General features: G+C 39.3%; 1 protein-coding gene across 1 annotated transcript; it reads right to left on the bottom strand.

The window, feature by feature from the left end:
- Positions 1–15,575: 15,575 nt before the first annotated feature.
- TSPAN19 (tetraspanin 19) lies at positions 15,576–23,730 on the bottom strand. The gene is made up of 7 exons (XM_057429503.1): positions 23,665–23,730; positions 23,472–23,544; positions 22,495–22,625; positions 21,173–21,247; positions 19,266–19,376; positions 17,254–17,397; positions 15,576–15,936 (listed from the first exon to the last, which is right to left on the bottom strand). The coding sequence occupies exons 1-7, from the start codon at positions 23,728–23,730 to the stop codon at positions 15,814–15,816; spliced, it is 723 nt and encodes a 240-aa protein (XP_057285486.1). The 3' UTR covers positions 15,576–15,813.
- Positions 23,731–26,715: the final 2,985 nt, after the last annotated feature.

Genomic DNA, 26,715 nt, shown 5'->3' with positions numbered 1-26,715 from the left:
TGAGTATTTGAAAACCAATAGTGTACACAGCTGTCTGTCTGAAATAATGAAAAAGAATCCTTTCTAGTAAAGGAAAATAGTATTTAAAGCTATTTGCATGCAGTCATAATCCAATGCAATGACTGTGGAGATCATGACGTGCAGAGCTATGTGGCAGCAGCTTTAGGAAGCATGCTAATAGACTAACTCTTCAGTAGCATTTCTTAGGAAAATGAGATGTGATTGCATAGCCACGCTGTAGCGGTATGCCTGTGAGAGTGCATATGGGTGCAAGTGTGTGTGTGTAGGGATATGCAGACACATCCTTGCCTGAGCGTTGAACTGTCATTCCATTCCCATATCTTCTGCATCTGTTGCCACTCTCAACTAGACTTTCTAGAGGATGGTTTGAAAAGTTTGAAAATCTTAAGGTTCGTACTATAGTAAAGAAACAAGATGACTGAGGATAGGAGAAAGTCTCCTTAAGGAAGAGCTGCTATATAAACATAACCTTAATTAGTAACATAGAGGACATTATACAGAAAAGAAATGGCCAGAATGCCTAAACATAAGAACTGGGGCTTGCTTAGGAGTAACAAAACACATGAGAGATTCAGGCTAGTGATATTTAAATTGTACTTCTTGTTGCCTTTACTTTCTGTGATGAATGTACAGATGCTACCAAAAGTTTATATTCCATTCCTTTGAGCTGCTCAATTAATGATGCATACCTGTGTCTGAATTAGCAAAGGAAGCAAGATGGTTTCACAGGAATACTGAAAGTGTGTCTAATCCATTTAAGCACATGAAACATCATGCCGATAATGACTGATGAATGGAGTTACTAATAAATAAGAGCATGATGGATGTGATACGAGAACAGGCACCAGCCCAGAAATACTGGAGATGAATGTAGTGAAAGTTGTAACAGTCATGTTCATCAAATAGTTCAGAAATGAATCCTGGTTCAGACTCAAGAGCCATTGGGAAATGCTTCATTTATACTCTGCAACATTTTTTTTTTTTTTCCCCAAAAATTATAGTTAAACATTAGTTCTTTGTCTTTGGAAACTCTTTATTTCAGTCGATATAAAACAAATTTAATTTACTTAAAAATAGTTCAAACTGGGGAAAATTGAAATATAAACATGCATTGTTTCAAAGAGAAAATACATGATGGGAATGTAGCTGGGAAGAAAGTTTGCTTTGCAATATATGAAATATACAGATCATTCTAATCACCTTGTTGCCATAAGGGATAAATTCCATAAGTTCTGTGATCAAAGCACTGTGCAGGACTGCCTGCACGTGTATTTAACATAATTGAGGCTTAAGAAACTTTCTTAAAGAAAGAAAGGTCACCTTTCATTTTGAAATATCGTTAGGTCACTAGGATCATATGCTAATGTCACTGCATCTGTTAAAGCAAAAAGGGTATTATTTACTGTACTCTTTTTGGAATTCTGAATGTTTTTATAAGAATGGAGAACAGGATCTTGGCTAGTGATTGTTCAAAGAGCTGGCAGCTCTGACTTATTCCAAAAAAAAAAAAAAAGGAGGTTCACACCTTACTTTTTTCTGTTACATTTTCATGCTAGGTGTTCCTTTTTTTGTTTGTTGATGGAAAACAGTGTCCTAACTGCTAGTATCCTTCTATTAAAAATGGTATCTATTTTTTCATTACAAAAAGATTTCCATCCTTGTCGTGGTTTAAGCCCAGCCTGTCACTCAGAAACCATGCAGCTGTTCACTCATTCCCCCCTTCCTCCCCCTGCTCCTGGAGGGATGGGGAGGAGAATCGAAAGAATATAAATCCCACAGGTTGAGATAAGAACAGTCCAGTAACTAAGGTTATTGCTACCACCAATAATAATAATAATAATAATGATAAGGGAAATAACAAGGGAAGAGAATACAACCGCTCACCACCTGCTGACAGATAGCCAGTCTGACCTGAGCAGTGATCTAGCCCTTCTGGGTAACTGCCCCAGTTCTACACCCTGAACATGACATGCTGTGGTATGGAATACCTCTTTGGTCAGTTTGGGTCAGGTGTCCTGTCTCTGCTTCCTCCTGGCTTCCCCTCCTCCCTGGCAAAGCATGAGACTCAGAAAGTCCTTGGTCAGATAAACATGACTTAGCAACAACTAAAACCATTGGTGTTATCAATGCTGTTCCCAGGCTGAAAGTCAAAGACACAGCACTGCCCCAGCTACAAAGAAGGAGGAAAATGACAGCTACTGCTGAACCCAAGACAATCCTAGATAAATTATCTCTTTGATCTGCCTGTTGTTTTTGCGTTCCAATCCTCAAATTCTTGGAGGTCATTCCTGAAATTATTTCATCAGGCTCATAACATGATGGGGCAGATACTAAGAAAGCAAAAGGGAGCCTTATTTTAACATAGGGGTTAGGGTACTCTGCGCACAGAGAGGCAAAATGGAGATTCAAACCCCTGAAATGTATATATATTTTATACTGGACAAGCACTGACACAAAAAAAAAACCAAACAAACAAACAAAAGCAAAACAAACAATCCAACAAACAAGCAAACAAAAAATGCAACCAATGAAATGTATATATATTTTATACTGGACAAGCACTGACACAAAAAAAAAACAAACAAACAAACAAAAGCAAAACAACAAACAATCCAACAAACAAGCAAACAAAAAATGCAACCAAAGCAAGCAAACAGTCAAACAAGCCCCCCCCAAATAAAAAAACAAACAAAAAAGAAGACACACACAAAGAGCTTTAAACACATCATTTTTTTTATTGCAGGATGATTTTTTAGACCAGTCACAGCCTTGGAACAGTTCCTTACAAAGCTGTGTGGGTACCAGTGCTGGTGCCCAGCTGGGGATTGTAGCAAGGCTAAGAACATGAAAACAATGGGACCATCTCCTTAGCAGCAGAGTGCTTTTAGGCCACATGAAAGTGACTGTGTTTATCCACAATCTGTTTCCTCTCTGTACAGATTTGTATAGGGAATTTTTGCAGTTAACGTTTCCCCCTGCACTCTCTCACCAGTAATCTCTTTAGGGACATCTCCTGATTTTGGTGACATAAATTCTAATGTATCTGAACTGGATCCACTCATTGTCTTACTGAGGTTTAGCACAGCTATCATGAATTGTGTCTATGCAATTGATTTGAAGCACAATGTCTCAGAACATCATTTTCTCTGACAGTGCAGTGCCACATTGCTATCACTTTCAGATTTATTCAGTATGTTATAAAGTGTGGACCATGTATAAGGTGTGTATGCTATGGCATTCAGCAAATATTGTTTATTTTTCTAGATCCTGTATTATTCTTAAATTTCCTGTGTCCTCTAGTGTCTACCTATCAGAATTGTACAAATTGGCAAACAAATATGTTTCTGTTTTCTTGTCTCAAAACTTAAAAAAAAAAATAAATTTCCATCATACCATTTTTCTCCTCTGTTCTATATTATTCCTTTTCTACTAAATACTGTATTAGCAGCGATATTTCTGTATTTATTCTTGTTAAGCAGCTGCAGCATGTGTGGCAATATTACCAATTTTATATAATCTTCCAGCACACATACATGCATCTAATATGTATCTATCTGTGTGCTTGCTGGAGATTTTATCAGCCAATATATATATTTTATTGGAATGCTGACGCAGGCTTTGGTAAGTATTGTCTAGTATACTGAAGGACATTCTTACCTCACTTGGGCATGTCAAGCTGTCACTGAGGACAATAGGAGCTGCTTACATTCACTTTAAAATAATATTTGGATACAGAACAGTACATTTTTACAGAATTTGGATTTTAACCTGCTGTGGTGAGCCAGTATTTGTGCACATAATTGACGACTTTTTTATAATACAGGTACATTAGATAAAAATTCAGATTCCTCAGGTGATTTCATCTGGGGCCTTCTGAATTCTTGAATCTAGTGTTAACCATTTCAAGTTGCAGAAACTGTAAGGCAGTGTTACTAGGCTGTCACTCAACCAGAAAAATAAAGGCACTTTCTGAGGACATCACTCTATAATACCTACCTAGGAAAAGTAGGATGCATTACTAAACATGAGTACCATATTCTCCACATGAGCTAGAATAATTGTCCAGCTTTTACATGGCTGCATTTACCCAGATAATCTCACCCTTAATATCCTTTTAAAACAGGGGGAGTACATAAGTAATTACCTTAAGTGTAAGAAACCAGTGAAACATTAATAGGTATTGTCCTGGGAGAACAAAGGTCAAGGCTGATCATCCCATGAAAGCTGCAGCTTCAGTCTCTGGTGAGCAGGTTCCCAGATGGAGAGAGATTTTACTCCAGCTCCTGTGATAGACTAATCCCTTTCTACAAGCAATAACTGACCAATACTGTGATCACGATTAGAGGGGCCCTGCCTCCAGCCAGGGGGAGGTAGGGGACAACTGGATTTGCTGGACTGTGTGGATCAGATGGCCTGGCATATCAGTCCCACAGAAGTATAAGGCTCTAGTAGATACCGGTGCACAGTGTACCCTGATGCCATCAATCTGTCAAGGGGTGGAAACTATTTATATTTCTGGAGTGACAGGAGGATCCCAAGAGTCGACTGTACTGGAGGCTGAAATCAGCCTGACTGGGAGGGAATGGGAAAAGCACCCCATTGTGACTGGTCCATGCATCCTTGCCATACACTACCTCAGAAGAGAGTACTTCAAAGACCCAAAAGGGTACCGATGGGCTTTTGGTATTGTTGCTTTGGAGACTGAGGAAATTGAGCAGCTGTCCACCTTGCCTGGTCTCTCAGTAGATCCTTCTGCTGTGGGGTTGCTGAAAGTTGAAGAACAACAAGTGACAATTGTGACCACAACAGTGCAATATCGCACCAACCGAGACACCTTGATTCCCATCCATAAGCTGATCCGTAGACTGGAGGGTCAAGGAATGATGAGTAGGACCTGCTCACCCTTTAACAGTCTCATATGACCAGTGCGAAATTCTAATGGAGAGTAACAGCACACAGTCGTGGCCTGAATGAAGTCACACCACCATGAAGTGCTGCCGTACCGGACATGCTAGGACTTCAGTCTGAACTGGAGTCAAAGGCAGCCAAGTGGTGTGCTATGATTGATATTTCTAATGCATTTTTCTTGATTCCTTTGGCAGCAGAGTGCAGACCACAGTTTGCTATTACTTGGAGTGGTGTCCAGTACACTTGGAAACAACTGCCCCAGGGGTAGAACACAGGCTTTCCATCTGACTGATCCAGGGTCTCCTCTACACATCATGCAACTGATGCTACATGGAGTAAGTGGGCTGCACTAATTGCACAACGAGCTCGAACAGGAAATCCCAGTCATCCAGGCATTCTAGAAGTCATCATGGACTGGCCAGAGGGCAAAGGTTTTGGAATGTCAACAGAGGAGGTGATGCATGCTGAAGAGGCCCCACCATATAATAAACTACCAGAAAGTGAAAAACAATACATGCTTTGTTCACTGGTGGGTCCTGCCATATTGTGGGAAAGCATCGGAGATGGAAGGCAGCTGTATGGCGTCCTGAATGACAAGTTGCAGAAACTGCTGAAGGAGAGGGTGAATTGAGTCAGTTTGCCGAGGTGAAAGCCATTCAGCTGACCTTGGACATTGCTGAATGAGAAAAGTGGCCAGTACTTTATCTCTATACTGACTCACGGATGGTGGCAAATGCCCTGTGGGGGTGGTTGAAGCAATGGAAGCAGAGCAACTGGCAACGCAGAGGTAAACCCATCTGGGCTGCTGCACTGTGGAAAGATATTGCTGCGCGGGTGCAGAACCTGGTGGTGAAGGTACGTCATGTAGATGCCCATGTACCCAAGAGTCGGGCCACTGAGGAACACCAAAACAACCAACAAGTGGGTAAAGCAGCTAAGATTAAAGTGTCTCAGATGGACTTAGATTGGCAACATAAGGGTTATTATTTTTGGCCCGGTGGGCCCATGACACTTCAGGCCATCAAGGCAGAGATGCAACATACAGATGGGCTCGTGATCGAGGGGTGGACTTAACAATGGACACTATTGCCCAGGTTATTCAAGACTGTGAAACTGTAAGCGGCGAGGAAAAGCAAGACAGGCCAACCCAATATGGTTGGGTTTATTTGTGGCTCACTTCACTTAAATCCGCGCGGTGTTTAGCCACGCCTACTAGTCAGAACAGTATTGGTTAGTTCTGCACAGCTTCCTCCACATTCTCCTCCCACATCCGGTTTCCGGTTACCTGTGAGGCCTACCCCTTGCCTTGCTCACACAAGGCCTCTAAGGATCCATGGCCTTGCTCTTAGAGCCATTCTGCAACAATTCCCCCCTTTTTCTTTTGTGCGAGCAAAACATTGTGGGTCGTTCTGTTCACTTGTTTTCATCACACAAATATAAGCAAGTCTAACAACTACAATGATTGAAATAACAATGATACATAAGCACAGTCCTTCAAATAGCAGTGCTTTAAGTCAACCTGTAATGCCCCATGAGGACAGCCATTTAGTTATCCCTAGGTCACTGCTCACTTGCAATTGCTGGGTAAGCTGAGCCAGGGTTTTCAGCTGTGCATGTATCGAATTAGAATGACCAGAAAGATTCATACAACACATTCCATCAAACTCTTCACATCCCTGTGCCTGTTCCAACAACAAAAGGTTCTGCAGTGTTGCATGTCTTAGAGAGTCAACATTAAACAACAAATCAGAAATTGCCTTCGATGTAGTATTTGTCTGCTTAGCAACTCAGCAACTCAGTCTGCTTAGCTGAGCCAAGGCCCCGGCTGAAGTACTTACAGTGATTTGGCATATTATGATTGGATACGTGCCTTGAAGACCCTTAGTGACTAGCATATAATTGGTTAAACACAGGTGTGAGAACTCAACCTTGAAAGCTTGCCAACAGTCCACAGTTCTCATTAACTTGGTGAATTCCAGCCTCTTATCTTGCTTGCTTAAGCTTCTTCGGGCCTCTCATGGCCTTGCTGTATCTTTCAGAATTATTCAAAGTTTATGTACCAATTATACATTCTCCCGTGAGAACACTGTCTCCACATCTCCCCCCTTTTGTTTTATCCAGTAACAAGTTGCTACTACAGCAAGGCACACACACATTTACATTAGCAGAGTAACTATTACAGGGTGCAGCAGCATGTTGAAGATGCTGATGGTAGCAAGGGACTAGCCAAAGAATTTCTTAACAGTGGAATTCTCCCACCCTCTTAATTTGTTCCATTACCTGCTTTATAACACTACCATTGTATTAAAATCTTTCTAGCTTTTGCCTTAGCATTTTCTAGCAGCTACTGCAAATTTGCATACTCTAACATCTCTTTTACAAGTGACAAATCTATACAATACAAGGTGCAGTTTCTTATTAGCAACTAGCTAGTAAATACAGGTGGTTTTATACACAAAATCACAACCTCTGATAATAGCTACTTTACAAGCACACATATTCAGGATGTTACTTTTCAGTTGCCCCCCAAGTGATGTTTTGCAGTTAATCATTCTTTCTCTTCCTCTATCTCATTCTGCTTGGGGTATTCACAGTCAGCTCCTGTAACTGAGGCATCAGGTTTTTCCATTCGTCTGTCCAGCTCATGGCAAGGCTTCACAAACTTTGCAGGCAGTCGCCATGGACCTGTAGGCAGGAGGACACAAGTATACCACCTCCCCCAGGTTATCAGTTCTTGAGAAGTAGACAGGTTAGACAGGTTAAATGCAGCATCATTACTCTCTCTCTCTCCCCCCCGCCTTTTTTTTTTTTTTTTAAGTCCCTGCAAAAGCCGTTATGCTGGGCAGCAACTATAGCGGCCTGCCTGCTTCAGCAGCAACCATAAATACCCGCCGGCAACCGCACCTTTATGTTAACCCTTTCATGCCCGAAATGTTAAACAGCTACCTGTTGAAAGCTTTTACATGAACCCAACAACAAGAAAAATACACAGAACACCATCTGCCCTCAGCACACACACACACACACACACACGCGTATGGGATCCCACAAGCACACACCACACAACTACAATATTTGAAGCACAAAATCCAGACAATCATTACTCCCACTACAGTTCCATGTACAGAATGTGGCACAAGGACCCTGTGGAGACTAATAGCAAACCAGCTCCGAGAAGCATCATTGCAGTGCGAGATGGCAGGCTCAACCTTAGCGGGTGTCCCCGTAGAGGCTCTGCCTCCCCCACATCGTATGAGGCTTGGGCTTTTATACTGACCAAAATGCACACTCATTCCGACACAGGTGGCCAGCCTGTGCTGGAAGAAGTGGCCAGCAGTATCTACAAAGGTCTCCAAAGGTTGATAGAAACCTGGACATACTTATATTTACCAACTTCTAGTACATGAGTATCACAGAGAAACTGTATGGGCTCCCCCTGTCAATTGCAAGAAAAATCATAACATATACAGCTTGAGTATAAGAAGATTTTAACGCATACGCGGTCACTGCTTGTCAGGCCTCCTTAACTATTTTGAGATCAAGAGCTTCCCATTCTTTAGCCCCCTGCTGTGTAGTAAACACAGGATATGCAGAGATGCCCATTGCAGAAAATTCACCAGTAATGATAGCATCTTTGGTTAACCATTGTTACAGCTGAGCGTCTCCAGGGCCAGTGAGTCTGAGCAGACCGACCCAGGAGATGAAGAGTCAGAGTCTGGAAGCAGAGGATATAAATCTGGCTCGGATTCAGGGGATTCGGGGTCTGATCCTGGGCCGAACTCAGGGTCTCTGTTGCTCGCAGCTGTGTCTTTCCTGTCAGATGTCTCTCGTTCGGTATGTAGCCGTCTGCAGACCTGGCTCCTCTGTAACTGAGTTAAAAATTTCCATTCAAGGGAATAGTGGGTTGGAAAGGCTCGCAGTTCTTTTAAATCTCCTGTTAGCGCATGACCTCTATTTTCTACTGCGTGCTTCAAAATGGGGCCCCAATCGATCCGGCGCCGAGGCACTACCCTCTTCCTTTCGGCTTCCTCAACATTCATCATGCGTATCCCTTCTAATATACTTTCTCTGTCCTTTTCAAAGTCCCTACTTTCGGAACTGGGGTGGTGGGGGAGCAGGGGGTTATACCTCCTCCGCGGCACCTTCTGATGAAGAAGGAGGGGGAGAAAAGGGGGGGGGGGGGGGAAACCCTGTGCTCTGGCGAGTTGGGGGAAACGAGTTGTAATCTTCCCCCGGTTTCAACCGACCGGGGACGTCTGTTCCTAGTTTCTCCGTTGCTACCGTGGCAGTTTTCTTTTCCGCCTTGCATCTTTTTATACAGTATATTACTTCTCTCCGTGGTTTACCGAGTTTCTTTGCCGTTTTGTCATCATTTAGCATTGAGTCAAATAGTTCATCACCAAACTTTACCCACTCACTCTCCTCAAAAACCGTATTAGGATCTACAAAAAATCCCTTAGCCTTCCCTACAGCCACTAGACCTGCTAGCTGCTTTAGAGTCTCAGGCTCAATTCCCTGCTTTTATAAAAAGCACTGTAATAAGTCCAGGGCTACCTCTCGGTCCATTTTCATGGCTGGCCTTTTCCGGATCGTCTTCTTCTGGATCGTCCTGTAACCTCAGTCTCCGGATCGGCCTCCCGACGCAGCAGTGTCTGGTTCGCCCCAGCGGCGGATTCCTTTCGGTTAGTCCAAGCACCTGGGTCCGTCACGCCACCGCAGCAGCATTGCCCGCGCTCCCCGGCCGCTGCCGCCGGCGCCGCTCACTCTCCGTTCCGGGTCCCTGATACTCAGGGCCCTGTAATCCGGGTCCCCACTAACCGGGGCCCTGTATTCCGGGTCCCCGCTAACCAGGGCCCTGTATTCCGGGTCCCCGTTAACCAGGGCCCTGTATTTTGGGTCCCCACTAACCGGGGCCCTGTAATCCAGGTCCCCGTAATTCGGGTCCCCAGTAGCAGGGGCCCTGTAGTCCATGTTCCCTGTTCGGGCACCATTTGTAAGCGGCGAGGAGAAGCAAGACAGGCCAACCCAATATGGGTGATAAGCAAACTTCTACTTTATTTGTGGCACACTTCGCTTAAATCCACGTGGTGTTTAGCCATGCCTACTAGTCAGAACAGTATTGGTTAGTTCTGCACAGCTTCCTTCACATTCTCCTCCCACATCCAGTATCCGGTTACCTGTGAGGCCTACACCTTGCTTTGCTCGCACAAGGCCTCTAAGGATCCATGGCCTTGCTCTTGGAGCCATTCTGCAACATGAAAAGTGTGCTGCAACTAAGCAAGCCAAGCGACTAAAGCCTCTTTGGTATGGAGGACGATGGTTGAAGTATAAATATGGGGAGGCCTGGCAGATTGACTATATCACACTGCCACCAACCCGCCAAGGCAAGCGCCATGTGCTTACCATGGTGGAAGCAACCACTGGCTGGCTGGAAACATGCGCTGTGCCCCATGCCACTGCCCAGAACACTATCCTGGGCCTTGAGAAACAGATTTTGTGGCGACACGGCACCCCAGAGAGAATTGAGTCAGACAATGGGAATCATTTCTGGAATAACCTTATAGACACTTGAGCCAAAGAGCATGGCACTGAGTGGGTATATCACATCCCCTACCATGCACCAGCCTCTGGGAAAATCGAACGGTACAATGGGCTGTTAAAAACTACACTGAGAGCAATGGGTGGGGGAACTTTCAAGCATTGGGATAGACACTTACCAAAGGCCACCTGGTTGGTCAACACCAGAGGATCTGCCAACAGGGCTGGCCCAGCCCAGTCAGAACTTTTATATACTGTAGAAGGGGATAAAGTTCCTGTGGTGCACATAAAGAATTTGCTGGGGAAGACAGTCTGGGTTGTTCCTGCTTCAGGTAAAGGCAAACCCACTTGTGGGATTGCTTTTGCTCAGGGACCTGGATATACTTGGTGGGTAACTCGGGAAGATGACAAAGTCCGATATGTACCTCAAGGGGTTAGATTTTAGGGGAAAACAGCCAATGAACCCGATTATATGCTATTGCCTGCTATGTAGCCCTTTTATAGCCCACCAACTAGATGTCTTCAGGTCACCGGCAACTGGCCTTGACTTCCCTCTGATCATCATCCCAACAAAGAATGACTAAACCAGACCAGCTCAGCAGTGACCAGACGGGTTCCACGGTGTCATCAGCATGCAACAATCCAACACTGCATACCATCTCTCCTGCTCTGAAAGACTGTTAGAAGAGATGAAACACAACATCATGGACTGGGTGAATTCAGAAGCCTTATAGGGATTGGTCTATGGACTAAGGAAAGATACCTCTCTCTCTCTTTGTGTGTGTGTGCATGTGTATGTATATACACATATGAGACAAAAGCAATAGTATATTGAAAAATGTGGGATCTGAGCATGATGTGAATGGTGTGGAATAAGGGGTGGATACTGTCCTGGGTTCAGCACTAGCAGTCATTTTTCTCCTTCTTAGTAGCTGGTGCAGTGCTGCGTTTTTGTCTTTCAGCCTGGGAACAGCGCTGATAACACCAATTATTTTAGTTGCTGCTAAGTCACATTTAGTCTGACCAAAGACTTTCTGAGTCTCATGCTCTGCCAGGGAGGAGGGGAAGCCGGGAGGAAGCAGAGACAGGACACCTGACCCAAACTGACCAAAGAGGTATTCCATGCCACAGCATGTCATGTTCAGGATTTAAAACTGGGGGCAGTTACCCAGAAGGGCTAGATCACTGCTCAGGTTGGACTGGCTATCTGTCAGCAGGTGGTGAGCGGTTGTATTCTCTTCCCTTGTTATTTCCCTTATCATTATTATTATTGGTGGTAGCAATAATGATTTTGTGTGACACCTTAGTTACTGGACTGCTCTTATCTCAACCTGTGGGATTTATAATCTTTCGATTCTCCTCCCCATCCCTCCAGGAGCTTAGGGAGGAAGAAGTGTGGGGGGAGTGAGCAAGCGGCTGCATGGTTCTGAGTTACCTACTGGGTTTAAGCAGCAACAGTTATTCATTAGATTTGGATGCAATTTACTGCACTAGACTAGTGAAGAACCAGCCAGCTTGTACTGAATAGAAGTATTTGTATAGCTGCAGTAGCTGCTTCACACTGACTTATATATTCCGTATTTCTGAAAATGTAGGTCTTGGAGGAAAGGAGGTGCTCCACTGCCAACTTGATATCTCAGGGAGAATGCAGCAATCCTTGCCTTCGAAGGGCTGACAAATCAATTGAAAATTTATGGGAAAGAATTAGAAGACAAACCAACGCAAATGATGTCATAGTAGATCCTTCATCAGAGTAAACAGTACTTAGCAACAACTAAAAACATCAGTTTATCAGCGTTGTTCCCAGGCTGAAAGTCAAAACCGCAACACTGCACCAGCTACCAAGAAGGAGAAAAATGGCTGCTACTGCTGAACCCAGGACAGTACCTACCAGAGACTGTTTGATCAGGAAGATGAAGTCTACAAAGTCTTCTTTAGGCAACTGGAGGAGGAAGCCTCATGGTTGCTGGCCCCTGCCTTCAGGGAACCACCTGACACATGCTCAAAAGACAACATTGTTTGGTACAATATTGCAAAATGAGTGGTTTAGGGTCGCTTAAAGAATGACCAGCAAAGGTATAAGGAACAGCAGTTTTAATATGATTTATAAAGGCATGACTTAACAGAATTTGATGGCAGGTTCACTCTATTACTGATTACATAGATGAAGTATACAAAGGAAAATCAAGGTAAAATCGAGCTAAAGGTGATTGATACAGACACTGAAGACAGTAAGGGCAAGTGGGACCCTCCCACTGAATCATGAGATTCAGATCAGACACCTTTGCTTTCTAAACTGTAGATGGAGTCCATGTGTGGCTGGATCTAGTCTTAGTCTTAGACTTGGTCAATGATGTTCATCTAAGGGGTTACAAATATCAGTTAGCAGCAGTTTGCAGTTTTAAGGTGGATCTTATAAATTGAGTCAATAGAATTTAATACAACTGCTATAACAATCTGTACACACACCCATACATAAAGACACATAAAAGTATACCTGTTAAAAATTCCAGTTGAATCAGTGCAGTATTCACATCTAATGTCTCAGTATTTCTCAATGGGTGAAGGTCAAGGAGTGGATGACTTCAGTTCAGATTCCATCTTTCAGCAACAGCCTGACAGTCCTCCAGTTATCACAAACTTGAGAGTTTGTGAACTTTGAGCAGTGTCCCTCAGTCAAAGCATGCTTTACCACCCAATTCATTACATAAAGGACAGGGCCTCTCAGAAACTCATGAGATAGAGGAACAGCCCAGAGGATTGGAAGGAGGAGGGAGGGGAGTAGTAGGGAGAAAGTTACACCACCACACACAAGCACCCCAGGACATTTCTGCAGTGTTGACAATACCAAGTCAATGCAGGTGATCAAGAATCAAGCTAGATAAGATAGTCTGCTGCTTCTGATACACACAAGGAGGAACTGGTTGGAAATGTAAAGATCAAGGATCTCAGCTGCAATGACCATGACACTGTGGACTTTAGTATCTTCTTCGAATTGTATTTTCAGAGTGGATTGCTTCAATAACAAGATTAAAATCTCTTAAACCATTACAGAGATCAAGGTAACAGGTATCTGCCATTCCTAACACAGATAAACCTTTGAGTAAGATGAGGTACTTCATCACTGTGTTTCTTAGATTTTTGCTGGTGGCAGAACGAAAAATACAAGTCAGGAATGCAGATTCTGTTCCAAACTCACTAGTCACCTCTGAATTTTAGCTCTCCAAATAAGAAATTCAGCCCGTGTTAGGCACATGAAATGTAAATTTTTTAGACTAAATAAAAAGAAATTACCAAATTTATGGGCATCAGAAAATAAATTAGTGAAATAAGAAGTCTTAGACAAAAAATAATTAAAAATGCCACCACCTTTATTTGTAATACCACACCTTGCTCATCTCTCATCACAATATTTCAATCACCTCCCTGCTCAGAGGATAAAGAATGTTTTAGGGTTTCAAGCTTAGTCCACCTAAACCACTGAAGCCATTTAAATGAATGGAAAAGGCCATTCAGCAAGAAGAAAAGATGTCTACTACAACACTTGTTAGAAAAGAGCTGCTAAGAGTCCAGTACTAATAAGACTGAATTTTTTTGAAAATTAAATTCCACTGCAGACAAGAAAAAAACAGAGAAGGACTGGAAGGAAAGGTAAAGGCCTAAAGAAATATAAGCAATGTTTAGTAAATATTTTTTCTTGACTGAACCTGAAAATGGGTTCCTTGTGTTTTAAAATGCAGTATACTATGTAGTACTATTCACAGCACTCTGAACTAGTTGTTCCAGAGACTCGGGAAACTACTATTAAACTTCTTAGGAAGTTTTATAAACCAACTAATAAATGACATAGTACTTCAGACATTAATACACACAATTTTGTAGCATACCACCATATCTGTAGTCATGAACAATAAACAAACATATTAAACCCCAAATGTTAATATCCTAGTGATTACAATATGTAGAGCCCAAACCAAATTTTAGTGAAAGCAATTCACTAAATTTTCATTGACAGTCACAGGCACGGATCAGATAATTCTTGCACCACAGCAATGCTCAGAAGAGGTCATGGAGATATAATATTCTTTCTGATGTTTCCAAACAGCAGACCAGTCAGTGTGATCAAAAATATCTGAGAAAGAGAAAAGGGTGCATTAAAAACAACAAAGAAAGTGTTGACACTCACTCATGACTGAGTCAATATGACTGCTAACCTGGCTTCTATGACTGACAGTGCAGACAGATATAAAGGAGAATGACCAGGACATGCCAGAAAATACAAGCTGAATTCTTTGCTGTGGTACAGGCTTGCTGTGTGACCTCCAGCAAGCCACATCCACAGAAGTATCTTGAAATCTATTTTAAGTGGCATATAATTCAGTTATGTATCAAGTTTTTCAGTGCTCTATGAATCCAAATACGTTTTGACTCAATGATCTTAAAGATCTTTTCCAACCTAAATGATTCTATGATTCTTGCTCTTAACCTCTTGAATGGTGATAATAGTTCTTTCCCATCTGACTAGAAGGTGTCAATGATAGTACACTGAAGAAGATCATGAGACACTCATGTACTTCGCTAGTACATGTCGATGATAGTACACTGAAGAAGATCATGAGACACTCGTGTACTTTGCTAGTACATGAGTGCAGTATTTGCTTGTACTAGTGGCTAGTACAAGTATGAATAAAAAATATTTTTATTACTGAACTAGCCCATCCAATAGCTGTAATGTTTTTATTACATACTTCTGTGGGAAGGTACTACATATGGAAGAGGTAAAATAGGACATACTTTTAATTCTCTGAGTAAAAATGAACTAAACTCATTTTCAACCTCACAATTCTAGATATTATCAAAAATCTTTCTGCCTGCTCGATGGTACTCAAACATCAGGGTGTCTGTGGAGTAAATGATCAGTTCTTATTGCCATTATTAATATGATTTTGGTTTTATATTGATTTATTCCTTTTCACCCAATAAAATTTTCTCACAGATATGTGTGGGAGGAAGGATTTTCATGATTTTGTAATTTGATTTAACGCATTCATGGACTAGGTTCTGTACAGGTACAGGACAAAAGAGGTCTTTTGCTCCACAGATTTTACATTTTCTGTAACTGCTTCCTGTCCTTGCAATGCCATTTGCTTTCACAAGTCAGGTCAAACATTTCATTCAATAAGCTTTGGACACCAACATCTGTGATGGTGCTTGAATATATGGGAGTTTGTTGGTAAACGGTGCTTGATCTTACTTCTACTTAAAATCGATGGAAAGCTTTACAAAATTTTGGAGAGCGTGCCAAAGCCAAATGGCAATGATTTGACTTTTACTCCCAGCAGAATATCAATATTTTGTGGGGTTTTTGCTTAAAAGTACTCTTACCTGTGTAATTAGCAGGCTGACAGTAATTGCAGTTAAGATCAAAACATTGTTTTCAAACCATGTGTTTAAATGTTCTTCACATCCCTAAGCAAGTACAGATGAACAGATTTCAAGAAAAAATAATTTCAACTTTGGAATACATATTGCATCTTTATAAGAGCATATTTTAAAAATATATAGAATAGGACTTTCTACATGTTATGATGGGTTCTAATATTTACTTGCCAGAAAGTAAATAGATCAGTAACGTGTACTACAGAGAGTTAGCTATAGCATTTTTAAAATTATCTGAACTGAACAGATAATACTTAAGAATATCTGATATTTATGGAAATCTGATATGGAAATGTTCCAAAGCTTGTGAATTAATCAAAAGAGAATTTGTTTTTGTGAGAGTCTACTGAGAGCTTACCTTACAAGTAAATGCGTGAAAGAATATTTTCAAGTTTTCACAGATTCTCATGCATTATGCATCTTGAAACGCATGTGCATGTTTTTCAGATCACAGTCTATGCCTATAGTATTGCTTTTTAAACTGAATTATAAATCTTTATATAGATTAAAATAGCTATAAATAAAACAGATGCTTTCTATACTTTGAAGTGATCTTTAATAATTACGAGGGTTTGTAGAAAGGGAACAACTCAAGACTGATGAGCAAAGGGAGACAATACCAGATGGCATTTGATAACATCCTTTCTATTATTTACTCTCTTACACTGTCAAGAAACAACCTGTGCCAATTGAATTTGTGTTCTCATTGGATAGTCCTATTAACATGTGAGGGTATATTGAAGAAAGTAGTATGTATCACTGGTTCTTTTATATAAAGAAATGCAAATGCTAACATGAACTGGTCTTGGGAAACACATCTCATTTTTCAATGCCTTGCTCATTCCTTTTGTCCTGTAAAGTATTGGAGGTGCTCTGGAAACAGACAGTACAAACAGATGGAGACATTGCTGACACTCTGTAAGTAATGAATAGTAATTACAAGTGGAAAATGTACTGCATATTTTTATATATGGCCACTTCCCAATGTCATCACTGATTTCCACAGCATGAATTTCTGAATGCCAAGATGTTTCTTGCTTCATAAACTGCTACTAAATGTCCCCATGTAATACTGATCAGGCATAACTTCTGTTTTCTTGAAGTATCCTTAATCTAGAACTGACTACATAACTGACACTTAACAAGTAAAAAATAAGTCTTCAGAGTGACCAAAGACGCACACAAAAAAAAAAATAAAGAATATTATCAATACATCAATACTTCGGCAAGTGGAAAACATGTTTTGAGGTTTGGTGGGGTTTTTTTGATTGGTTTTGTTGGTTTTTTTTCAAAGTCCATTTTAGTAGTAAAAGTTACATTCATCAAGAGAGGTATTCTATTTCTTACCATGCGGTACATTGAACCCTTTGGGACATCACAAAACCATTTCTTCAGACTGGATTTTGTGCATGAACATGGGATCAGAGTACTGTTTTCCTTGTTTTTATTCCTTTCCCACTGTGTAACATTGTATCTTCCGCAGCATTCCATCTAGAATAGAAATACTGTAACTTGTTAACTACAACACCTATAAAGTCTGTCATACAGAGGAATTTCCACCCCAATGAGTGCTATCTATTAGTTGATTAAATTAGCTAGATAGTTTCTCTCTGCAGAGAGGGTTGGAGCTAGATGATCTTTAAGGTCCCTTCCAACCCAAACCATTCTATGACTCAGTGATTCACCCTTGTGTATCCACCATTTCCTATTATATCCACTGGGTAGCATAGACTTAACAATAATATGATCTTAAAATATGCTTTTGAAAGGAACCTCCTTTTAGACATTTGGAACATAAGTAAATATGAAAAAAAGAAAAAAAAAACACAAACCCAGATTAATGTAAAATATTTTTACAATCACCCTTAATCTTCCAAAGTAATTCCAGTGTAGAAATTGTGTGTAAGCAGTAAACTATATTAAGGATATGCTCACTGTGGAATATTACAAAATGAAAAAAGAAAACTATATAGGAAACAAAAATAATTAATGTTATTTCATAATCAATGTGATAAATCCGGGGACATTTTAATAAAGCATATTTTGAATATAAAAATAAAACCATATACACTCTGGTTTACTCTGGTTGAGAAAATTAAATAAAGACCAGATTTTGAAAACTTTTAGTTTTTTGTTTGCTACTTCTAATGTTGTATATGCAAAAACTCTCTGCTATTATCAAAAGATACTATGCCCTGTTCAAATGGATTATCAATTAGCACTTCCCAATAATCTATTCCAATCCCAGTCACACCAAATAAAACCAAATCACCAAACAGCATTCCGTGGAGAACAGAATTCTTCTCATGTAGGAAATTCCAGCAGTTTTTCATTCTGAATCAGGATAAAACTTCAGAAATATTTGCATTGTTTTATGGGATGGAAAGTCTGTCATATTTTAGCTCAGATTATACCAGCACATAGTCTAGCTGCACCACTGACATAATGGAGTCACCATTAATCACTCAAGAAATCATGAATGCAATGAGACAAGACTGGATTTTCAAAGAACATACATTACAAATACATTTGTATTCTTGAATCTAGACATACATGCTTTGTGTGTTAGCTGGAATCATAAATTATCTTCAACATTTGTCAAGAACTGTGTAATTCACCTCTGCAAGAAGTCATGTTAAGGGATTCACACCTGATCTATAGAAATATATTAAACCATATTTAATTGCTAAACTGCAGTGTTTATTATTAAAAGCTCATGATGCAGAATTAATTTGCAGGGTGGATAGCAGGCCACAGCCTACTGGACAAAAACATTGCCAATAACTTTCAAAATAACTGATCCCAAGCAAGTGCTTTAAAGGACTTTTCTGAAATAGGAAACAAATTACATGTTGCCAGGCCACAAAAATTATTATGATTAATAATTAAGAATGTGTGCTGACAGTATTGATCTACAAACTCATTTGAGGCTTTAAGCATTACTTCTGAGAGAGTCTCAGTGCGATACCTATTCAAATGCTCTGCAGTAGGAGCTCTGGTCTGACATCATAGTATCTCTGTCCATGGTTCAGGTCAGTCCTGAGGCCTAAAGCAGACCAAGTGTTTTATGATACCTAGAGCTGCTGAAGATATTAGAAAACACTTTTTTTTTTTCAGCTGCAGTAAACTTCAGTGACCAAAACTGTCTGCCCCTAGATAAATTTACAAACCTTTCAAAGTCCTAATTTCATCCATAATAACCCACATAACAGCAAAGAATCTGCCTACCCACATATTAGCAGCCTATCTTGAAAAATTCATCCTTCACTAAAGGAGTTGTTTTTTTAAAGTAAGTTCTAATTGGTATACACATTTTGGCTGTATTTTTGGTGGTGATAATTTATTGGATTTTTCCTTACATTGTGCTGCACAGCGTTCAGAATGTTCCACACAGGTTCCTGCTCAGCCAGACTCTTGTTCCCATATTCAGAAATAACTTCATCAATTCTGTTGTTCCATTGATTGTGGACCTGTTTATTAATATTTATAGAATTTAAGAGATGCATATTGAAAGAGTGTGGATGGATAGTACAATCTTTGATCTTTCATTGATACTCAGGTTTCTTCAAGGGTTACTTGCAAGTGGCAGCATTGTAATCAATTTGACAAATAGGATCTGAAACATGTCATAGCCATTGCACTAATAGGAAAGTTGAAAGCAAAAGGGGAAGATAAATGAAGTGATCCAAATCACAAAAATAACACAGTCAGACACAAGGTGATTAGCCTAAATGGAGCCAGAAGAGACAGGGAACATAGTCAAGATGCACCTGATCTGTCTTGAAATACTAAATCCTACCTGTCATACTTATTTTTAGTAAGCACAGCACCCTACATTAATAAGCAGAAAACCAAAATTGATTCTATACCTGGTGTGATACACACTTGTGTGAGCACCATACAATCTGGCCAGGACATGTATTGCTTTGGGCTAGGAAAGTAAGCAGTTCATGTTGTCCATAGATTAGGGTCCTTGCAGACACTGTTAAAATAACCCTTCAACAACAATTGGATTGGACAAGCTAATCAGACATAGAGGGTGCAGCAGGGAATACGTGTAGAAAATAACTCCTAGGCTACTGGAAGGAATCATTACAAAACAAGAAAAAATGTGGTTTCTCTAACTCATTCCCCTTGGTACAGTCATCCTAAAAAAAAAAACCTCAAAAGCTTGCTGAATGAATGATGTTACCATAATTTATTATACTTCAGCAGCACTTAATTAAGGTTGAGATCAAGTGCAATTACAGCTTATATAAAATAAATTTAACTGCAATCTTTCAACCAATTTTCCTAGCACAAATAGCTGACTCCAGAATGCATCACTGCTGACAGTTCAAATCCTTCACCATGTAAAACCATCATATAAAACAGGGAAGACATCACTATAAATTAACATTTAATAAAAAATCTTGATGAAAAAGATGCATTTTGATGGAGTAAAACTTATTTATTTCTGTTGTTCTGACTTAATACCATCAGGATTTGGAGAACTGTATGAACCTTATGAGACTGGTGTCACAGGAGGTTTTCTCAAACCATAGATTTTGGAATTATGTAACAGGAAAGCAGCCAGACCAGTATGGATTCAGTACCAATTGCCTTTCATATAATACTGTGAGGATTCCTTAAGCTATTAGACTTGCTATATGTAGAAAAATAAATGTCTGAATAAAGCTTCAAAGCAGTACAGATACTATTAACATCCATGTTGGTATTTATGTTTGCTTCCTGTTGTTAAAAGCAAAGATACATATTCCTTATACTAGAGCTCTATCGAAACTAAAATACAGGCCTACAATTCATTAGTATACTTTTCATCCCATGATACAAATGACTCCTACTATCAATTGCAAAGCAGCCTACAGTTATGACCTGCTAGGAGATACAGGTTAGCATCTAATGCTTTCTTTTACCTCTGCTGATGTCCAGGAAAGAGGGACTTTCTGGGTCATCCCTCAAAGAAGAATAAAGCTGTCCCTTACACTGTTGATTCCACATTCCTGAACAAGAGAGTATGTTTTGTTGCAGAGGATAAACTGGTAATATGTTTCCATGCCCACCCATTTACAACTACTGAACCATGATGAATTCCTCAAATTAAGTTTTCTACATCTTCTGCTATACCTGGTCAACATATAGAATAGTCAAGTTCAAGCAAACAGTGATACAGCATAGAGTGAGAACTGACTATTAGAATGTTTTTAATTAACTGCAAGAAACTATTTTGAAATTATCATCAGTTTCATGTAGTTTATTTACATACCTCTTCTTTCTTTGCAAATATAAGCAGCAGTATTGCCATATGGGTAACAAACACTAGGACTTGAAAACTCATATACTGGGGAAGAAAAACAAACAGAAAAAGAACTAAGTTATGGATAAACATAATATTGAGTATTTCAATAAAAAGTCCCAGGAGCTCATGGATGACTCATGACTTCATGACTATTATTTAGAGTCATTTGAACAAAAGTAAGAAACATTTTTTTCCTGGAAACCCTCAGAAAGTGACATCATAGTCCAAGAGGCAGGCTTCAGGCAAAGCACAACTCACTGATTTGGGCTTAAAGACAAAGTCATGACTTGCAAGTGAAGAACAAAAGCTGTCCTTAAGCAGCTGTGCTCCACTGAAGAAAACTCATTTCATTCTTTTCTCTCTGAATTACCATGGTAGTTAAGTCTCATGCCTAGTTAAGGACTTTTTTGAGCTATAAGATGCCCAAGCAAAAGAAAATAATAACTGATTGCATTATTTTTCAGTGAGATGCTGAGACACTAGATACTTCCATGGAAATTGGAAATGAGACAGTTTGTTCTCTTTCATCAATTAATAAATTGAGGGAAACGGGGCAGTAGCAGGACAGAAGAAGGCACAAGAGTCCTTGTTATAGCATCAGGGCTCCTCTCACAGCTGTGCCAACTGATATTTGTAGTGCTTAATAAATGAATCAGTAGAACAGTTCTCTGCTTTAGCCTTCACATAGTCTAAAACAGATTGCTCAAAAAGGGTAACAATAAACAACAGACAAAAATATAATCAAAGTGACCATAAGAATGTATAATTACCATGTAATTTTTCAGAAGTCAAGATCTTATTCTCTTAAAAGCAGAATTATATATAAAGGTAGGCCTACATGGGTAACAGCTTTCCAATCATACTCTGTTTTCATACTGCAGCCATAATGTAGCTACCTGTGCCATCAACCTGCAATATTTTGGGGCAGGTTTTTCTTTATTTCTTCAGCATATACTAAGCACATGAGCACATACTGAGAGAAAGTTAGTCTGCATAATTTCAGTACTAATTTTAAAACCTCTAACTTAAAAAAATACAGAGGTTAAAACCTTTGCTATTTCAAATTGCAAGTGCTCTGACATTGAAAACAATCATCCAGTGATATGGAAGGATATTCAGTTTTGTTCAGATTTCATTTGAACTGGGACCTTGTCTGAAAATATCTTTGTATCTGCAGATTTCTTAAGGACTGTATGTGGAAATCACATTATCAAGACAGTATTACAATTTTCATGCACACAAAACTCCCCTTCATTTTACAAGAAAGTTGGAGTCTGATCTACACTTACTGTAACTAGTAGACATTTGACTTCCACAACACTTCCAAGTAATCCCATGGCTGATGTAAAAGTAATAACAGATACAATTCCAAGTAATATATAGGAAATAAATGCCGCTAGTTGGTTCTTGCCTGAAGAAACTGTAACACAGTACATTCATACTGTTACTTTTCTTTTTGAGACTTCACTTACAAAACTTATTCCAGAAAAAGAATAAAATCTTTGCAATGCCGTTACTGAAAGTGTGGAAATAGCAGAATGGTGAAAGGATATTATTATTACTTACGCTATGGACAGTCAGAGAAAGAAATAAAACATATTTTCATAAATGTAGGCAATGGTAAGAACATATAAGATGTAAACAGAACATATTCAACTAAACAATGTGAACCACTCACAATGAAATCAGAGAACAATTACAAGTTTGCAGATGTTTCTTTCCATTTGGCAAAAAATTAGTAGCACATGTACAAATACTATGCAGACATATAGTTCTATTAAATCCAGACTCGGATTCAGTGCTAACCTCCATCTTTGTGATGAGCCACTTTCCCCATTCCGCTCTAACCATTTTTTATTAGATATAGAAAGTAGCAGGAGGTTTCATTACTCCCATCTCAAATGCTTCATATCAGAATTACTATGTTGGATGGTTCCCATATTATCAATTGGGAACTGATGTTCCTTGGCATAGCCAAGGCAGACAGCTCATCGAACATCCCAGCTGTGGTTATGTGACCCAAACCTTACTTCTTTGTGAAACGATTTGCTAAGACACTCTGGGAAAAAGGAATATCTATATGGAGAGACCCAAGCTCCAACCTATGTTTATTCCACCCAAATATCCAACTAAAAGATCTAATGTCAAGAGAAAAAAAAACAATTTCAATCCAATACTGCCACCTTGTGAAAAAAAAATTATTCTGTCACTGTTTATGTTATCCTACAATCATTTGAAACAAAAGAAAAATTCTATTTATACTCACATAACACACTGAATAAATTGTTTCTGTCAAATAAAAGCCACAGGCCAAATGTCAAAAGCATAAGACCCAGAGCCTGGAGAAAGAAAAAAAAAAAAAGAAAAAAAAGGAGAAAAAGCGTTATTGTTTTAATTAAAAACATTTTAAAAAAATAATTTGAAGCTTATAAATCAGAAAAAGAAAACAGAAATTTTACCAAGAAAATTCCGTTGAAGACATTTAAGTAGTACTTCTGAATAATTATTTTATCTTTTATTTTCATTCTTCTGTTTTCAGTTTTGAATCACAGCTGAAAAGATAATTATATATTTAGTTCAATATGAAACAGATATAACTAAGCTTATCAATTACAATGGAATTTATTTCCTTCAGCTAATGTTTTATAAATTTACACAGTCACCTCATACATTGAACAGAAAAATAGTATCAACAGTAGAAGCATCAAGATGGTGTCTGGTCTCAGTTGCCTCTGATGTTATATTCTACAACATGTATTTTTTTTTACCTTTTTTTTTCTTAACTGCTAAAGGCATTTGAAGACAACATGTATGTGTCAAGATTTATATTGCAGAGACGGCAAGAGTTACATAGTCTGGAATACACTTTTGCTTATACATTTCAATATACTTAGTTTACTAATTATTAAAGATACCAGCTGAAATGAAGAGACATAACCATAGTAAAGACATAAGCTCTCATTTTTTTAAGTGACCTAATTCAATTTTTGCTGAAAATAGCAGATACAGCCTAATTATTTCAGTGTGATTTAGCACACAGTTCTAGCAAAGCTGTAAGAGCTGTCAAACTGTGCTACTGCCTTGTACTAATCTGGGGTACCCTTTACACTTTTGAAGTGAATCTCCTAGTCACTCTGCTTACTTTTTTCCTCTGTTTTTGTTTTTTTTTTTAATTGTGGAATGCAACAGGATGTGAAAATTTAAATTCCTTTCAAATGAAACTGAACCAAGAAATGCACTTCATCTGTCATCAACAGCAAGTCAATGGAAGGGCAAGCAGAGACCCTGCCCACAACAACTGCCCTGAAATACATGTAAAGTGTGCATTAGACCCTGAGTATCATCCAAGAATCACCCTTGCAAATGCTTGCAAATGTCGACAGGGCCACAATAAAGTCACATAGGCATTCATATCTTGAGCATAATTTAGCATATTTCAGCGTGGAAGACCCCTAACACTGTAAACTCTTTGATGCAGGATTTCTTTTTGTATACATATATATCATTATTGATATTGTTATCATCATAGCACCGTATCTTCTGGGCCTCTCAAGCTTTTTGCAGAGAGAGTGAAACTTGTACTTGCCTCACGCTCACTTTCACCTGTCTTGCCTCTTCTCTAAACATACTCTAGGATTTTAGTCTGCCTGGCTTTGTGGTACAAGCCGAGAGGAGTCCAAGAGCAGCAGTGTTACAAGACTGCAATGGCAGCCATCTGCAGTTGTCCTGCACTTCTCATGTGTTAAGCAGGCAGGCACAGAAGCATGCATAGACACATGAATGTAACCAGCACAGGCATAGTCTCCAGAAAATATTTTCTAATGCAAAGGGATTTGTTTGAAAGGAATAGTTCTTGTCTTCTGTCAGAATTACTATGGATTGATTACAGTAAGAAGTTACATCTTCTGTTCTTTGCAAAACAGAAAAAGAATAAAAAAGACAGAGATGAAATTTCTGCAGTCAGAAAATATCTTGTGTTAACAACCTATTTTACATGTAAAACATATGTTACGTATGTATCAAATTTGTTGATTAGAAGATTCAGCAAACACAAGCTTTGCCTGCCCTGTCAAGATCCTCATGCCTGGATTCTGAATAGTCTGTTGCAGAAATGTAGAATGAAGAAAGCTGTAAGATTCTCAAACTAGCTCTGTAGTGAGTTTGGGTCAGTAATACATGATGTAAACTTATGGACTGTATTAGATAACTGGTCTTGCACTTTCCCAGAAGAAGATCCACTATGTTAAAGAGTAATAAAGGTTCATCAGAATTTTCAAAACCATCATGTGTTAAAACATTGGTGTGATGTGTTGTCCAAATAAAAAACCCTCAACAGTATTTCACTTGAATACTGGCATCTGCAATAGTTTCTGTTGAAATAACTGCAGTTTCTATGCTTTGTTTTGAGCCATTTTAATAATAAGTCAGTTTATCTTCAATAATTTATCTGAAAAACAGAAATATTAACTTTATAAAATTATTTACATTTTACATTACATTGTTGCTTCACACTAAAAATCCTTATCAGCTCTGAATATTTCCATCCTACCTTAAAGAGAACAGTCTCATAATGGTATGTTTCTTTCTGAAGTCCCACTTAACCACATCCTTACAGCAGAGAAGTTTTCTTCTGTTGATCAGCCCTGACTTCCTGGTTACAGGGAACAGGCCTGCAGAAAAAAATCTTTTTCATTGGCAAAGTTGTTTGCTAAAGGCATGACATAGTGCCTGTGGTCTTCAGTCACCATGATTACAGCCTAACTTGCACTTACAAAACAAATACTAAGTGCACAGTCAACTCAGTGCTTGAAGGCTTAACCACATTGAAAAGTTCACTGATTACATAATTCTGTAAAATACAGGACATTTCAAATGGATGAGTTTCCACTGTTTTAAAATTTATATATCTTACTCATCCATAACACTGATGAGAAATTGATAAACAGTTGCCCTTGAATCCAGTATTCTGAGGTTAACATCCACAAGTCTTTCAGAAAGGTCCTCAGTTTATTTTAAAGACAGTAGATGGAAAAAAAACCTGCTATCATAGACTCATCATAAAATCATAGATTGCTTTGGGTTGGAAGGGACCTTAAAGATCATCTACTTCCAATGCCTCCTGCCATGGTCAGGGACACCATCCACAGCTTCTTTGGAAATGCTGTTCCAATGTCTCACCACCCACTCAGTAAAGAACCCTTGGCAGATCCTTCCCATTACTCAAAATTGCCCATTACACAAAAGTGCCCATTTTCTATGTAAAACCTGTCTTTACCTTTCATGTCTTATTTTCCTGTTATACCTGTCTTTGTACCTTGGTATTCCTCATTTAACTTTGGGGACAGATGCATGGCCTAAAACACCATTACACACTAAAAGTATAATGTCTTCACCCTCCCTGCCCAATATGATTTTGCTAGACTGAACTGTGTGGAGTCTTTAATTCCCTGACTGGGCATTTTCTGCAGGTCCCGAAGACCTGTATGTGGCTAATTGTAGCAATTTCCCAT

This window comes from Pezoporus wallicus, unplaced genomic scaffold (assembly GCF_028554395.1).
Source record: "Pezoporus wallicus isolate ANWC-B61680 ecotype Strahan unplaced genomic scaffold, APGP_CSIRO_Pwel_v1 contig_5069, whole genome shotgun sequence".
Lineage (NCBI taxonomy): Eukaryota > Metazoa > Chordata > Aves > Psittaciformes > Psittacidae > Pezoporus > Pezoporus wallicus.
The sequence above is the reverse complement of the archived record's forward strand: the minus strand, read 5'-3'. Positions and strand labels throughout refer to the sequence as shown.

Bases quoted from the DNA above. Each gene is read 5' to 3' on its own strand.
- TSPAN19 (XM_057429503.1), bottom strand. From the start codon at position 23,730: ATGAAAATAAAAGATAAAATAATTATTCAGAAGTACTACTTAAATGTC. The intron at 19,377-21,172 runs GTATGTAAATAA...ATTAATAAACAG, and splicing joins TATTTGCAAAGAAAGAAGAG to GTCCACAATCAATGGAACAA. The intron at 17,398-19,265 runs GTAAGGAAAAAT...TTTCTATTCTAG, and splicing joins TGAACGCTGTGCAGCACAAT to ATGGAATGCTGCGGAAGATA.